This window comes from Varanus komodoensis, unplaced genomic scaffold (assembly GCF_004798865.1).
Source record: "Varanus komodoensis strain SLA01 unplaced genomic scaffold, ASM479886v1 scaffold25, whole genome shotgun sequence".
In the NCBI taxonomy this organism is placed as follows: Eukaryota; Metazoa; Chordata; class Lepidosauria; order Squamata; family Varanidae; genus Varanus; species Varanus komodoensis.
This window is the reverse complement of record NW_025335661.1, coordinates 1073452-1087304: the sequence shown is the minus strand read 5'-3', so window position 1 is coordinate 1087304 and position 13853 is coordinate 1073452. Positions and strand designations below refer to the sequence as shown.

The 13853-nt window shown below is 41.5% G+C and overlaps 1 protein-coding gene across 1 annotated transcript; it reads right to left on the bottom strand.

The window, feature by feature from the left end:
* Nucleotides 1–436: 436 nt before the first annotated feature.
* On the bottom strand, nucleotides 437–13532 carry MAB21L4 (mab-21 like 4). Its single transcript, XM_044432994.1, is given in 5 exon segments — nucleotides 437–529; nucleotides 2879–3235; nucleotides 6252–6405; nucleotides 9554–9776; nucleotides 12875–13532. Coding segments are annotated over 5 exon segments (1485 nt in total).
* Nucleotides 13533–13853: the final 321 nt, after the last annotated feature.

Genomic DNA, 13853 nt, shown 5'->3' with positions numbered 1-13853 from the left:
TTGTCCTTGTTTTCATGAACCCAGCAAGGGTGTGGGCCTCTGTCTCCATCACATTCTTTTAGAGGCAGCTTGCTTCGTCTGCTCCTAGTTCTACAGGCCTGTCTTTTCCTGCAGAGACTCAGAACATCATAACACATTCACTTACTCATTAAAGTATATTTTTACACAGAAAATAAGATGACTGTGTGCATTAGCTTGCTCCATACAAGATGACAGTTATAAAATCGGACCACCATCCCTAATGATGGAACTGCCACCTTGTTACAATCACAGGTTGTCATTCTCTGCCTGTGTTTTCCTGATAAAGTAATGATGATGAGAGCCAAAAACTTAAGCAAGTAGTCAAAAGCAGAAAGGCATTTTGATCACAGGAAATGAGCTAAACATAAACCAAGTCCACCCAGGCAGGGAGTTCTGTGATGCCATATTGAGGTTTTCAGCTCTGGTTATTCACCATTTTCTTGGTTTTTGAAAGGATGCTTGACATTGCATTAATACGCTGTGTGTCCTTAATCTGGTATACCTGAAACTGAACAAAATTTGTATGTTAAACTACATTAAATGACTTCTGCATTACTGCAAAACAGCACAACCCCCCATCTCTCTACATTGCTAAATTGAACATACCCATCAACACTTTAGAAAAGATAGCTGCCAATGGTTCTTAAACTGGGAAGGGTAAGCTGGTAGCCCCTCCCCCCCAAAAACTAGTATGTATTTATTATTTATTTAATGTATATCCTATTTAAGGAATCATTAGACTATCCTTCCACAGATTTCCAGGGTGGACGCAAGGCCAGTATTTGTCAGAAGATGTGGGAGCTCTGCCTTGACAACTGGAGTTCTCCAAATTGACTAACAGGTATTTGAGCATCTTGGACAAAATGAAAGCATGCGGCCTACTCTCTTTCTTGCAGAGCATATCCTTGCTCTTGTGAATTGTTTGGCCTTTTCTCCTCATGGGACTTTTCATTGTCTTGCACATATGCATAGACAATACACAGAATCTTACTAGAGTTGCACAGCTAACAGTTTCGGGGTGCATCTATCACCCTTCTGACAACTTTTCTATACTAAGTTTTTAGTGTGTGCTCATGATAGCTTCCAGTTAACAGATACCTTAGATAACATTCATGATCCCCCAGTTTCCTTTTGTTTTTTCAGAGCATTTTCCTTTTTTTTTCTTTTAGAACTGGGGAAATGAGATATTATTTCTGAAAGTGCTATTTGTGCTTGCTTATTTGCACTATTCTGCTATAGCACAGCTCCACCTAGAATGTATAAAGTAGAAATGCAGGGAAGGAAAAGCTGTGTGTGGAACTTAGATCTCAATTTTGCAATGAAACCAAAAACAGATATGGCAATTGACAACCTCATGCAGAAAAGCTGTCAGTGTGTCTTGGCCTCTGGAGCCCCATGAGGTACCTCTGTCAGACCTCAAGGAAATGCACGTGCTCTGTCACTGAAAGAGCACAGTGCCACTTTTGTTTAGGCAGAAAAGGTTCTACAGCTGGCTGGAGCAGGCTGGGAACTTTTCTAGAATGTCTAAATATCATAAGATTGCACCTTTAGGAAGCCTATTGAATATAATGGGATTTACGTTTGACTAAAGATGCAGAGCCATATCTAAGCTACAACAAACTTATTTATGTTGCAAAGTATCCTGGGCTTAGGGAGTCAGTTGTGGGGGGGGGGGGCAGGCAGAGTGGGTGAAAGGAGGTGTTCAACCCTTCTCCAGCCAAGCTAAATTCCCTGCTGTTGCTTCCCAGCATGCTCACACAACTCTGCTTTTGCCCCAGAGGATTCCATATTGGCAACCGTGGTGGGTCTCCAACCGCAGCAGTCAGAGATCAAGAATATGTCAGCATAGGTGGCATGTTTTGGTGGAGAACCGTTTGACACTCATCTTAGTGGAACAAGGTCATGCCTTCCTCTGATGGTTCTTGCAATGGGAAAGGAGCTGCTGGGACTTCCTTACATACAGTTCGCTAACACATAATTCGCCCCTGGGAGATCTGTATGGAAGCATCTTACCTGAATCTTATATACATGCAGGAATTAATAACAACAGTCTTGTATTACCTTAAAGACGAACAAATTGATTACTACATAGAGGTTTCATCAGTGACTATCAAAATATGTTTCCTTCTACTTCTTGAAAATAGAAAGAGAAAGAGCCTGTGTATTTAGCTATAGCCTTTGGGGAAAGCTGCAAGTTGAGGCATGAAAGAACTGTTAGTCTAAATCTATCTTTTAATAGCGTATCTTTTCCCTTCACTCCCGTGTATTAGACAGACAACACTATTTACTTTTCTCTGTAGCTGAGAGCACAGCTTGAATTACAGGAATTCAAGTTCATTAAACAAATTAGTTTTTTTCACACTACAAGCCATTTCAAGGCGTTGTGGACATCTATGCCCAAGTCTATTGAGCTGGATGGAACAGAAATCTAAATCAGTAGAAGGCAGTTTGCCATGCATTACATTTATGTCTTGATGTCAGATTGCATGAACATGTCATTATATACTTTCAAAAACTATATTTTCCATTGTATAACCAATGATTTGAACTAATGATCAGTGGATCATCTCAAATGCAAGTTCTTGGACTTTTAAAATGTATTATTATATTAACATGTGATAACTTATGTGTTAACTTAAGCAGTGCTTAAGGATGGCATATGCATTTTAAAAATAATTTTTAAAAATAAACTAAAAATTAAATTTATTTTTATTTTTTTAAATAAACCAAATAAAAGCTTCCATCAATGCTTAGCTAGTGTGCCTCTGACTCCACAGGGAAGTCCCAAGATCTCCCCCACAGGCCAAAAGATGGCACTGGAATCTCTGATCATAAACTGTGTGTATAGAGAGATTACCTTATTAAGAAGCATATCAAAGAACGCAGTGCTCCAGTAAGCTTTGTCTTCAGCAGGTAGATGGAGTAATTCCTTGAGACCATTGTCCATGGGAGGGGGTGTGGTGCTGTCTTTTATGGAAAAATGGAACTTCAGGAAATGCTCAGGCTTCCTAGTAAAGCTCTCTACTTTGGGGTACAAAGAGCTCAGGTGCAGACCATCACCCTGGAACAGATTTTGCTCTGGATACAAGAAATGTGGAAGATTTTTGGTCACTAAGCAGCAAAGCAAGATCACTAACAGACGATACACGGACCCTTCCAGGTTCATCCAGTCTTCAGGGGAAGAAAAAAAGTGAGTGGCCCAGAGCAGCACCATCTAGAAAGAAAGATGAACAATTGCTGAAGACAATATAGAGAAAAATAGCAACACAAGTCTGTCTTTGGGAAGGTTCTCAGAAATAAAGGTGCCATGCTTAGCACTGCTTATTAAGGAGTTGCTTTGTGTTGGTGTATGGATAATACATGCAAGATGCGTAGGGAAAACTGAAAAGCTGAAGTGTGTTCTCGGTCAACTGGTGTTATTATAGCATTGAGACCCTTGTTGTGTCCTTTGAAGCTGTTTATTGTGATGTCATGAATAAACTTTTTGAACTGAGAAGATATATTACTGACCTCCCAAATCTATTTGTCAGGCAAAAAAAAAAAGTTCCATGCACATGCAATCTACTTCCTTGTTTACCTTAAACAGTTTGACCTGCTTCCCTAGATGGAACATCAGCCAAGAGCACCATACACCATGTGGGCTGGGTTCCAAAAGCGTTTACTTCACAGAAATACACCCTCTCCCTTATGGCAAGGGCATCTGGGGAGAAACACCATGCCCATTGTGTGAAATTCCTAAAGTGACTGTACTATCATAAAAGGCTGATGAGGTAAGGGACTTGGGCTAACATGTTCTGAGAAATTATCCCAGTTTTGTCAGCCTAAATGACAACCCAAATTAGTAGCCTGGTGAAAGCTTCAGCATGCTTCATGGGAGAAGCCAGCATTGACTTTGCTGCTTTGAAAGTATCTTGCTACATTACTGTTTCCTAGAAACTTGTTTTGGCAATTAAGTGACACAAGATGGAAACATTGTAAAGGATCGGCTTTTCATCAAACCAAAGCAACTCATGAGGTTAAGGCAAATCAGGAACCTTAGTAAACAACCAAGCAGTTAAGAATAGAATTCGCAAACAAGCTAAAGAAAAACATGACATAAACGTAAAATGCATTCTGAAACTGGCCTCCTTCTGAGAATAATCTTACAGTTAGCTAGAATTAAAAGATGCAACAATGTAAATTGCCTGTAAGTCTCATGGCAGGCAGACAAGTTTTTGCAAAACACATCTGCTACTCCATGTTCTCTAGCCTGAAGTGGTGAGAGATGCAGCACATCCAAAAATGAAATGCAACCCATCCAGCACCAAAGGATCTCCTGCTGTTAGTGCTCTGAGATGTTGTAACAAGACCAACGTTGAAATGGTACGATATGGAAAACATACCATCAGGAATAGAATACAGAGCAGAACACTAATACTTCCTTGACTATGATAAACTTGGCGTGTTCTCAAAGTGTAAAGCCAGTTTCTCTGAGAAGTCTAAATAGATACAAAGTGTAGAGAGTGGCCAGTCTCTTGCACATTGCAAGCTATTTTTAAAATACTTTCAACCAATTTATCGAGAACAGGCATAAACTAGCCACCTTGTAATTTGCCAGATCCTTGGATACATTTTTAAAAATTGGTGGCCATTCTCCAATCCTCTGGTCCAGAGGCTAATCATAGAGACATGTTACTTGTTTTTGTAACATGCCCCTATAATCAGTAAGATGGGCAGCAAATTCATACTTGACTTCTTTAAGAATGGGTACCATCTGGACTCAGTGATTTATTAACTTTAGTTTGTCAGTAGAATTGAGAACTTTTTTGGTCACCACAATCTGCAATTATATGAGGCTTAACAACTGTGTTCACTTTCACATTGGGCCACCCTTATCCCCATTTTGCAAATACGGACCTGGCTGAGAGCCCACCCACCCAAGTCCAAAAGCAAATACATTTGCATACATTAAAACTGAATATCTGTTTCACTCCCACCACTGTTGTATGGAGAAAGCAATCCACTGGGTTTTGCACAAAGGTCAGAGAACAAATGTGTGACTAGAATTCAGTGCTGCCTTTGTATCACTGTTCCCCATCCTTCCCTATATCGCCCAAGCAAAATTTGTGGCTCTTTGGGGAACAGGTCAAAGGTAAAGAAGGGATAAGGAATAAGGATCTTGATGCAAAATCTTTTAACAGGGTTGTTGAATCTCAGGCCTGTGGGTCAAATCCAATCCACCTGAGGTCATCCCATTTCTAATGTCACTAGTAGCATATTCACTCTGTTTTGTAGTTTAGGTACAGCACCATGGATAACTCCTTAAATGTTCAAACAACAACCCAAAGTAGCTACACTTCCCAGTGACATCAGAGCCACCAACCTCCATTTCCCAAACCACTAATTGGTTGGTGGCTTACTAGGTTTCATGCAGTATTTTCCCCCATTCTGAAAAGTTGAAATGCCTTTCCCAAGGTTTAGTTATGGCAATACAAGCTTGAAGTTAAAATATGCTAGCAGTTGGGTTTTTTGACCACACTGTTTTGTCCAGAGCTGCACTCACTCTTAGAATGCACCCTCCCAGAGCATCTCCAAAACTGAATTTGATCTTTGGCCTGGAAGAAGTTTTATACCCCTGTTTTACAGGATTTTTTAAAAGGGGATGATTAGAAACAGCAACAGAACCTTGCCTTGGGCTTTTCTACATGAGCCTCTTAATCCACAACTCTATCAAAGCTTCTGCTTCCAGATTTTTTGCAGGATCATGATCTGATTTTTTATACAAGCTTTTCGCTGGGGTCTTCTGTTCTCTGCCTTTTTAGTTTTGAACATAGTTCATTACACAACCACAAGATGGCACTGTGGTGTGCCAGAATTGCACAGATTCAGCAAGGATTCTATGGCCCCATTCACAGATAATACCAGACTTTCCTTGATTTGGGGCAGCAGGTGGTGGGGAGCCCTGAAAATGTTTCCAAGGAACAGGAGAGGCCCTGGAAGAGGAAGATGTCGTGTAAAGCACTCACTATCATTAGTGCACCATAAATGCCTGATATGGAAAGGCTCTGTCTTCCTTCTTAGATGTTGCATGCTTTTAATTTGATTGATTGATTGACTGAATGACAAATGAAGGAATGCTATTTGTCTTTTCCAAATATACACCAGAAATACATTTGTGCTCTAACTACACAGAAACCACTTCTTGCTCTCTGGCAAATGAAAAAAGGGGGATAAAGGGAAGGAAGAACTACCTTCAAGTGGTGAAATGTAAGCACCGTTTCCTTGCCTTCCTCCCTCCAATTCTCATGGCTGACTTGGCCAAGGAGGCGGAGACCATCCAGGCGATGCCCCTTCAGGGTGCTGACAATTTGGACAAGTTTCAGGATAGGGCGACTGGTGGAGTACCTAAATAAGAACAGCATGGAAGTTGAAATCTTCACTGTTTCAGTGTAGCCAACTATGGACGGAAATCCTGGCAAGCAGTGCCAAAATTCTCACAAGCAGACATGAACTGGCTTGTTGATATCATTCAGCACTTAGATCAGCACATTAATTCTCCAAGCAGATCCCTCTCTGAGAACACAGTTTCACATGGAATACAAGTACTGTGGAGATTACAGTCACTGCCAGTTGTTTAAGTACTCAAGAATGGGTGTATAATTTCCAAACTGGAAGTCACATAAATACAAAGTACTAAGAGAGACCTCAGCCACAGCTCCCCAAAATTATTTAGAGAGTAGATTTGTCTATAGGCAAAGTTAAGACATACTTTATAAATAAAGAAATGCAACACATATGCACTGCTTTTGCAAACTGGATGGGGTCAATACACAATGGAAAAGCCTTTACTTTTCAGTGAGGTCTCTGTGGCACCCTAGGAGTCCAATATGCTTATTCATGGACTTTCTACTGTTTTGAGGAGTAAACACTGTGCATCAGTGGGTGATTATGCACAGAATATGTATGCAATGTAGACAAGTAGGCTTGTCAATCAGCAGTGGGGCAGGCAGACTCAGTAATGCTGTCCATCACAGTTTAACTTTACCCAGTTTCAGCACTCCATGTGCTATTTTTGTTCAGGTATGTTAAAGTCACTCCCACATCTGCGAATATCTTCAAAGACGGAACGTGTAAATCAACCATAAATGCAATGGTCAAACCTATACCCTCCCTCATACTGCAGTGATTCCTATTCCCGATAGATGGGTGGCCTGGATTATAGGCAAGGCTGTCCCACCCACTGTCTTTCATGCCTATTCAAGCCAAACCTAATAGTTCTTCCATTGTGCCTCTAAAACATCTGTGGGAGAGTCATCTCATCCATGCACTGAGGAGAGATTCATTTTGTGAGACAAAGCCTGAGGGTGCCTGAGAGTGTGGTTCATCCGAAACTCAGTTACATCAAAAGCAAAGCCTTCAGAACTCACTGCTCAACTATCACCACCTCTATGAAAAGCTGGCATCATTTCTAGTTTGCACATCTTAATTAAGTGAATGTTTATACATTTCAGTTGGAATTTTGTTTTCAGCCATGACAGATCTAAAGACCATGCAAGAAACGTTGCTTGCAAACTGGTCAGATTTTGATCCACTTATACTGTGCACTGTCCCAATGATGCAGCTTCACACTAGATCTTTACAGTAACTGTGCTAAACACATCTTCTAGATCAGCTCTTGACCCCAAGACATATCTTTTATTTCCATTGCATTCACTCTTTCCAAGAGGCCTTAGTGATCATTAGGGGGACATATCAAGAAGGCTTATATGACTTGGATTCTGAAAAGATAGACAGAAAATCATTCTCATAAAGACAGATTATATCTGCCCATCATACACGGATGATCTTGGTTGAACAAGCTTTGAGTATTTTCATACAGCCAAAATTGGTTGCAGGTTATCCCAATATGAAAAACAGCTTACTGCTGAATTCATCTCCTATTTGTCTAGGACATGTCTATCAAGACAGCGACTGTAAGATGTGACAATATGCTCTACCACATTAAAATTCTAGGGCAATTGCCCACAATTAGCCAGAACAATTGCTCTCTGTGGAAGCAGTACTGTTCAGACTACCCCAGCTAGGAGCAGCTATGCATCCACCAAATACCCACCTTCTTATTCTGTTGCCTGTTTATTGTATTCCAAAGCACAGGTCCAAGATTACTATGTGGCTATACCTAGAACCATTTTTCAAATGCTCTGTACCTCTGTACCTGTGTGCTCTCAACCATTTTTCAGATGTTCTGTCTGTGGGTCAGACTAGATGGCCTGGGAGACCCGTTCTGACTTGCTCTGTTTCTGTGTTTCTAGAACAGAGGCCAGTAATAGATAGGCAGTTATGATCACCATATGCCAAACCTGTGTTGTTTTTGTTGTTTTCTATTGTAGCCTATCTGATGGTTGAAAGCATTTCTGTAACTCTCATTGCATTCTTTGGACTGCAATCAATTACTCATATCCTCCATAAAGTGAAAGAGTGATAAAAGCCAGAATCCTTGATGGGCAGCTCAAGGTCTCTAGTAAATGAACAGGTCTGGAAGATCTCTTTTCTTCTCCAGCTTGCTTTCCTCCACTGCATATGCCAGCACTACTTACATTGTGCAACTGCTGGTTTATGCTAAAGCAACATTGCCAACCCTAGCTCTGGGGCACAGTTGAATGCTACCATTGGTCCCTGTAAGAGCCTAAGCTTCTATTTTAAGAATAGAAGAGTAAGTTTAGCCATTGTGTTTTGTTCTCCAATGAAACTGGAAATGAGAAGTTGTTTAATTTCCTGCTTTATAAAATCACCAGAGCCTGGATTGGAATTCTGTACCTTTCCATACAAATATGAATACAGCTCACATATCCCTATAATGAAAATCACAGCAATTAAGAATTTAAAACAGCACCTGCTCCATCTTTTAAAACTTACATACTTCACTCCAGCTGGCCTCCTCCTTGATTCTCACCCTTTCAAAGATTTTTATTAGCTGATAATTCAGTTGAATTGCACGCCTGAACAGGTTATTTAGGAAAGTTGCAAGTCTTATTCTCTGTCAGTTTTGAAGTAGAGGATATCAAGCATAATTTAGGACAAAGCAATGACTCTATAACATTGAATGTGATGGTATTCTTTGAATCCTCCTCTTACATCACAGCATGATATCATAGAATTATAGCTATGATCATCTGCCTTTCCCAAATTTTATTCTAAGATAGGATATCCTAAGACATCCCCATTTTGCCTCATTGCCCCTTTATGCATCAGAGAATCCTGCAGAAAGAGGATTAAAGACCTCCCTTGAATTCCTGTTTTCATTTAAGAAAAACTATTTTCAAACATTGTGACTGCAAACACACACAAGCTTGTTGTAAAGGTAAGTTGTACAGCAACCAGTGGCCAGTATGTATGATTTTGGGAGGTCTACTTTTGCCTTCCTTCACACGATTCAAGAGAAACATTGTGCCATGGGCATGATCTAGAGGAAATGCTCAAGATGGGAAACATGAGAAGTTGGACCCTTGCCCCTCAGGTACATTTCATGGGAAAGCACAGCATCACATTTTACCTCCAGTGATAGAAGCTTGCAGGGATGAAGTCAGCCTCCTGGGTGACTTTGCTCAAGCTGCCTTGCGGGAAACCCTTTTCTTGCCCCTTCTTGTCCAGCTTCAGAGCACCCTGCCTTCTCCTCATTACAGGGACAATGTTAAAGCAGATCATTTTCCAACCGCTGGACACCAGCAAGGGCAACTGCATGCTATCTTCCTTTAGCCTCTCAGCACTGAGCTCACCTGGAGAGGGTCAAGAGGGAATCAATGCATTGAGGGTAAGAGGTTTGCCTGTAGCATCCTCATCTTCAGTCTCCTACTGTAGCCTTATCCTTTATTTCTCTGGGGAAACAGCACTCATGTCAGGAATCACAGAGAGGAACCAATGCAAACTCTTAGCAGTTGTGCACTCCTACTCTAGTATAAAGGCAAACAGTGTGATGCACAGGTAAAAAGAAAAACTGCAGGAACTAGTTGATGTGAAACTAGCGGGATTTGCAATGGAACGTTTTGATGTGGGATGCTCCAGGCCCTCTCCCATGGTTCTCTATTCCACTCCAATTTTCTGTCCACTGTCCCACATAAGCAGTCAGTATTCCATGCCCACTAAGCACGCCCAGTCCTGACTGGACAGTTCCCCCATGCACCACCACTTGAGCAGTTTGTCCTTTTTTTGAAAAAAGAGAAAAGTACATGCCTTGTTTTAAAGCTAAATTTCACCTTTTAAGGCTGCTATTGCAGTTGTTTGCTGCTGCCACAGCAACAAATTCAGGATAGAGGGCACACATGTGTGCTTTTTTATTATATTTATATCCCATCTTTTCTCTGCATGGAACCCAAGGCAGCTTACATAGTCTTCCCCATCTTCTCCTCACAACAGCCCCATGAGGTAGATTAGGCTGAGAGTCAGGGACTGGCCCCAAGTCACCTAATGAGCTTCATGACTGAACAGAGACTAGAATTTGGATTTCCCTAGTCCCAATCCAACATTCTAATCACAGCTGTTTTCAGCCACAGTGACGTCTTATTAACTGGTTCTTGTGCTTAATTTAAAAAGAAAAAAGAAAAAAAACCCAGGCAGGATTGGAGCAAAGATCCATTTAGTCCCTCTCATCCCAGGGTTCATCACATTTCACACAGTTGCAGAAAAGTTGCACATGAGAACTGCACTGACAGGTAATGGAAGGCAACAGCCCTCTTCTGTTGGCCGCCCCATCCTGCACATGACTGGCACCCAGTGGCAAATTGCCTCAGTTGATGGAGCTCCATATAGAGGCCATCACTGATTGGCAGCCACTGAGAGATCCATTGTCCGTGAACTGGCACAGTCCTCATTTCAAACCATCAGTGCCAGTAGCCATCAAGGCAAGCTAATTGTGCATTGTGAGAAGTACTTTCCTTCTATCTGTCTTGGATTTGCTGCTATTCAGTTTTATCGAATGAACAGAAGGGGGGGAAAGCCTTTTCCCATGCCAAATATTTAATTTTCTCTTGCTGAGTTGCTTTCCCCTAAAGTAAAAAGTGCCCCAGATGTTTCAGGCTTTCTTCAAGTTATAATAATTATTTCTAATGTCCACCTCTATATTAGCACATGCAAATATTACACAAATCTGTACATGCACCCCTTTTATGTGCGATGCCCGAGGGGTTGCCCTACTTTCAGCCTGGCTTACCTCAGGAAATAGCTGACCTGCTGGGTTTGAAATGGCTATGAAATCATTTTGCAGTAGTTTCCTGCCCCAGTCATATTCTTCCCTGTGTAAATAGAGGATTGCTGCCTCAATTTCTGTTTCAAGCGTGCATTTTTCAAAGGGTGCAGGTTGTGGATGAGCTGCCAAGCCTGACTAGTTCCTCCTCAGGCCTCCGCTCTAACCAGCCATAGCATGTGTCACACTCCTGAAACGGAGCTCTTGCATCAGGATTTGATATATTCCTTTTACGGGAATATTTTACAAGACGTGTTCTGTATTATTGCCAGAACGACTGTCTCACCCTAGGAAGCTTCAGTTATGTGATGTCCACACCCTTCCTAGTAGTAGGAAGAAAGAATTGCCAAAGGTAACACTAAAGGAAGGGAAAAATGCAGAAGCTAAAACTGTATTCCAGAAGATATTGATCACCAACAAAGGTTTTCTGTTCCAAACGTAAAATGCCACATTAACTGGAATATATTGATTGTAACCTTATCACTATAATGTGGATAACAGCTATTCTCCCATTATTAATATAATCTGACAAAACAATTTGGCACATCATTGCAGTACCACAATTCAGAACCTCTTCTTTCTCCAACTAAGTGGAAATGATAGTCATTTATCTGTTAATTGACCACAGCCATTCAGGGAGAGATCTCAAGTGAGCATTTTCTTACATATTTCATTTCATTTTAGTGCACTGAATACTCTTCCTTTGCTACACTGAACTTGAATGTCTGGACTGTTGCTGTTGTTCTGTATTTTTATTAGCAGCAACAGCAGCACTATTCCACTCACCCCATTTACTAGGCCAGGACTGGATTGTTCTCTGATGCACCAGTACTGAACAAATGCTAAAAATCTCATAAGTGGGCACTTGCACAAAAATAATGTCCCATCCTGGCTTACATCTTTCTCCTTTTGTAGTATCACCAGGGTGTGTGTGTGTGTGTGTGTGTGTGTGCGCGAGAGAGAGAGAGAGAGAGAGAGAGAGAGAGAATGTGCGTGACTTCTTTCAACTTTTACACCCCACCTTCTCTTATATAATTCACCCTTCCAGCATAAAAATATACTAGCACTGCAGTCCCAAACAGAGGGACTGTGGGCCCAGTTGGTAATCTGATAAACTGTTCTGAGCATCAGAACTGATGCATGAAAGATAAAAGCATCAGTCTGCAGTCACTCACCACTGTCATTTCCTAAGAATGCCTCTGAGCTTCTTTGGTAGTCCAGAAGCATTTGTGGAAAAAGAAGATGGAAAGAACCACAGGCTCTCACTTTGTTTTGAAGTGATCCCAGCTGCAGGTATTTAAAAAGAATTAAAAATAACAAGTAGGAGAGGCAAGGCACCAAGAAATGTGAACACACAGGCACCCTTTCATTCACAAGAGTCACTTTGTGTATGTCCCTCAGCCTTGGAACATACTGGTGAGCATTGCAATGTATATCTGGCCCACATCTGCATTCTTCAGTTCTTTCCTCTCATAAGTTCTTATTAAGCCCAACCCTGTGCATGTTTATTCCAACATCTCATTAAGTTCAGTGTCTTACTCCCAAGTAAGTATGGAAACCCTTGAAGCTTCTGTCTGTCTTTGTCCGTCTTACACATATATGCACATCACCTGCTTATTTCCCTCCAGACAGTACCTGGCTGGATGAGAGATTGTCGCTTGCAATGAACAATGGCAGCAACAATCAGTTCTTTCAGGAGATGAAGGACCTTGCCTGGCACAATGTGGCCACTGGATTCAGCACTGTCCACCACAGTGAAAACATCTTCTTTGGTCCAGTTTCCTAGGCGAGGGCATTCCTTGGGTATATCTAAGTAGCAAGATCCTGTTACCTGATAGTTCCCATGAGTTACTTTCTCAGAGTCCCTCTGTTCACCTGAACACTCCTGCATCAAGAGAGCATTGGCATCAATGCACAAGGGAACTTCCATGGCAACCTCATCTTCTGCAGCAGAGAGGGCAAATTCCAAGGCTTCCAGATTTCTTGAGTAATCCACTATAAACCTGGGATCCATTGCGTTGACTCTCTCCAGTACAAGCAACAAAATGTTCTCTGCCTTCTGGAAATGCTCCACTCTCTGGCTTTCACGGGACAGGATCACCTGAAGATAGTTATGCCAGTGAGAGACCTTTACTGCCATAGTTGAAGGGTGACAGAGAAGAAACACCTCCAGAAAGTTCTCTTGCTGCACAAGCTACCTCTCTGGCAGACAAAACATTGATGCACAAAGATTTTCATGCAGGTGGGAGGAAAAGGGCAAGGCAAAGAGGGCTGGAACAGGGAGGAGCAGCATATAGACTGAAATTCCACTGAAGCTTTAATAAATGAAACGTTTTCCTGCTGCATAGTTGATAACATGCCAAGCTATTTTAAAACACTCTTTGCCAAACTGGTAAGTTCAGGTGAGCCAGTGGAGACATCCGGTTGTCTGACTACCTGTGCTGGCTCCACAGACCCAGCCCACCCAGCAAGCCTGAAAAACTGGGCTAGTTAGTATAAGTCCACATGGCTCATGATACTAAAGTGGAGGAATGAAGAAATTGCTCTGTGGGTTTGTGTGATTTAAGCCTGCTAAGATTTGTGTCTTTTTCACATTAAAAATGAAAACTTAGTT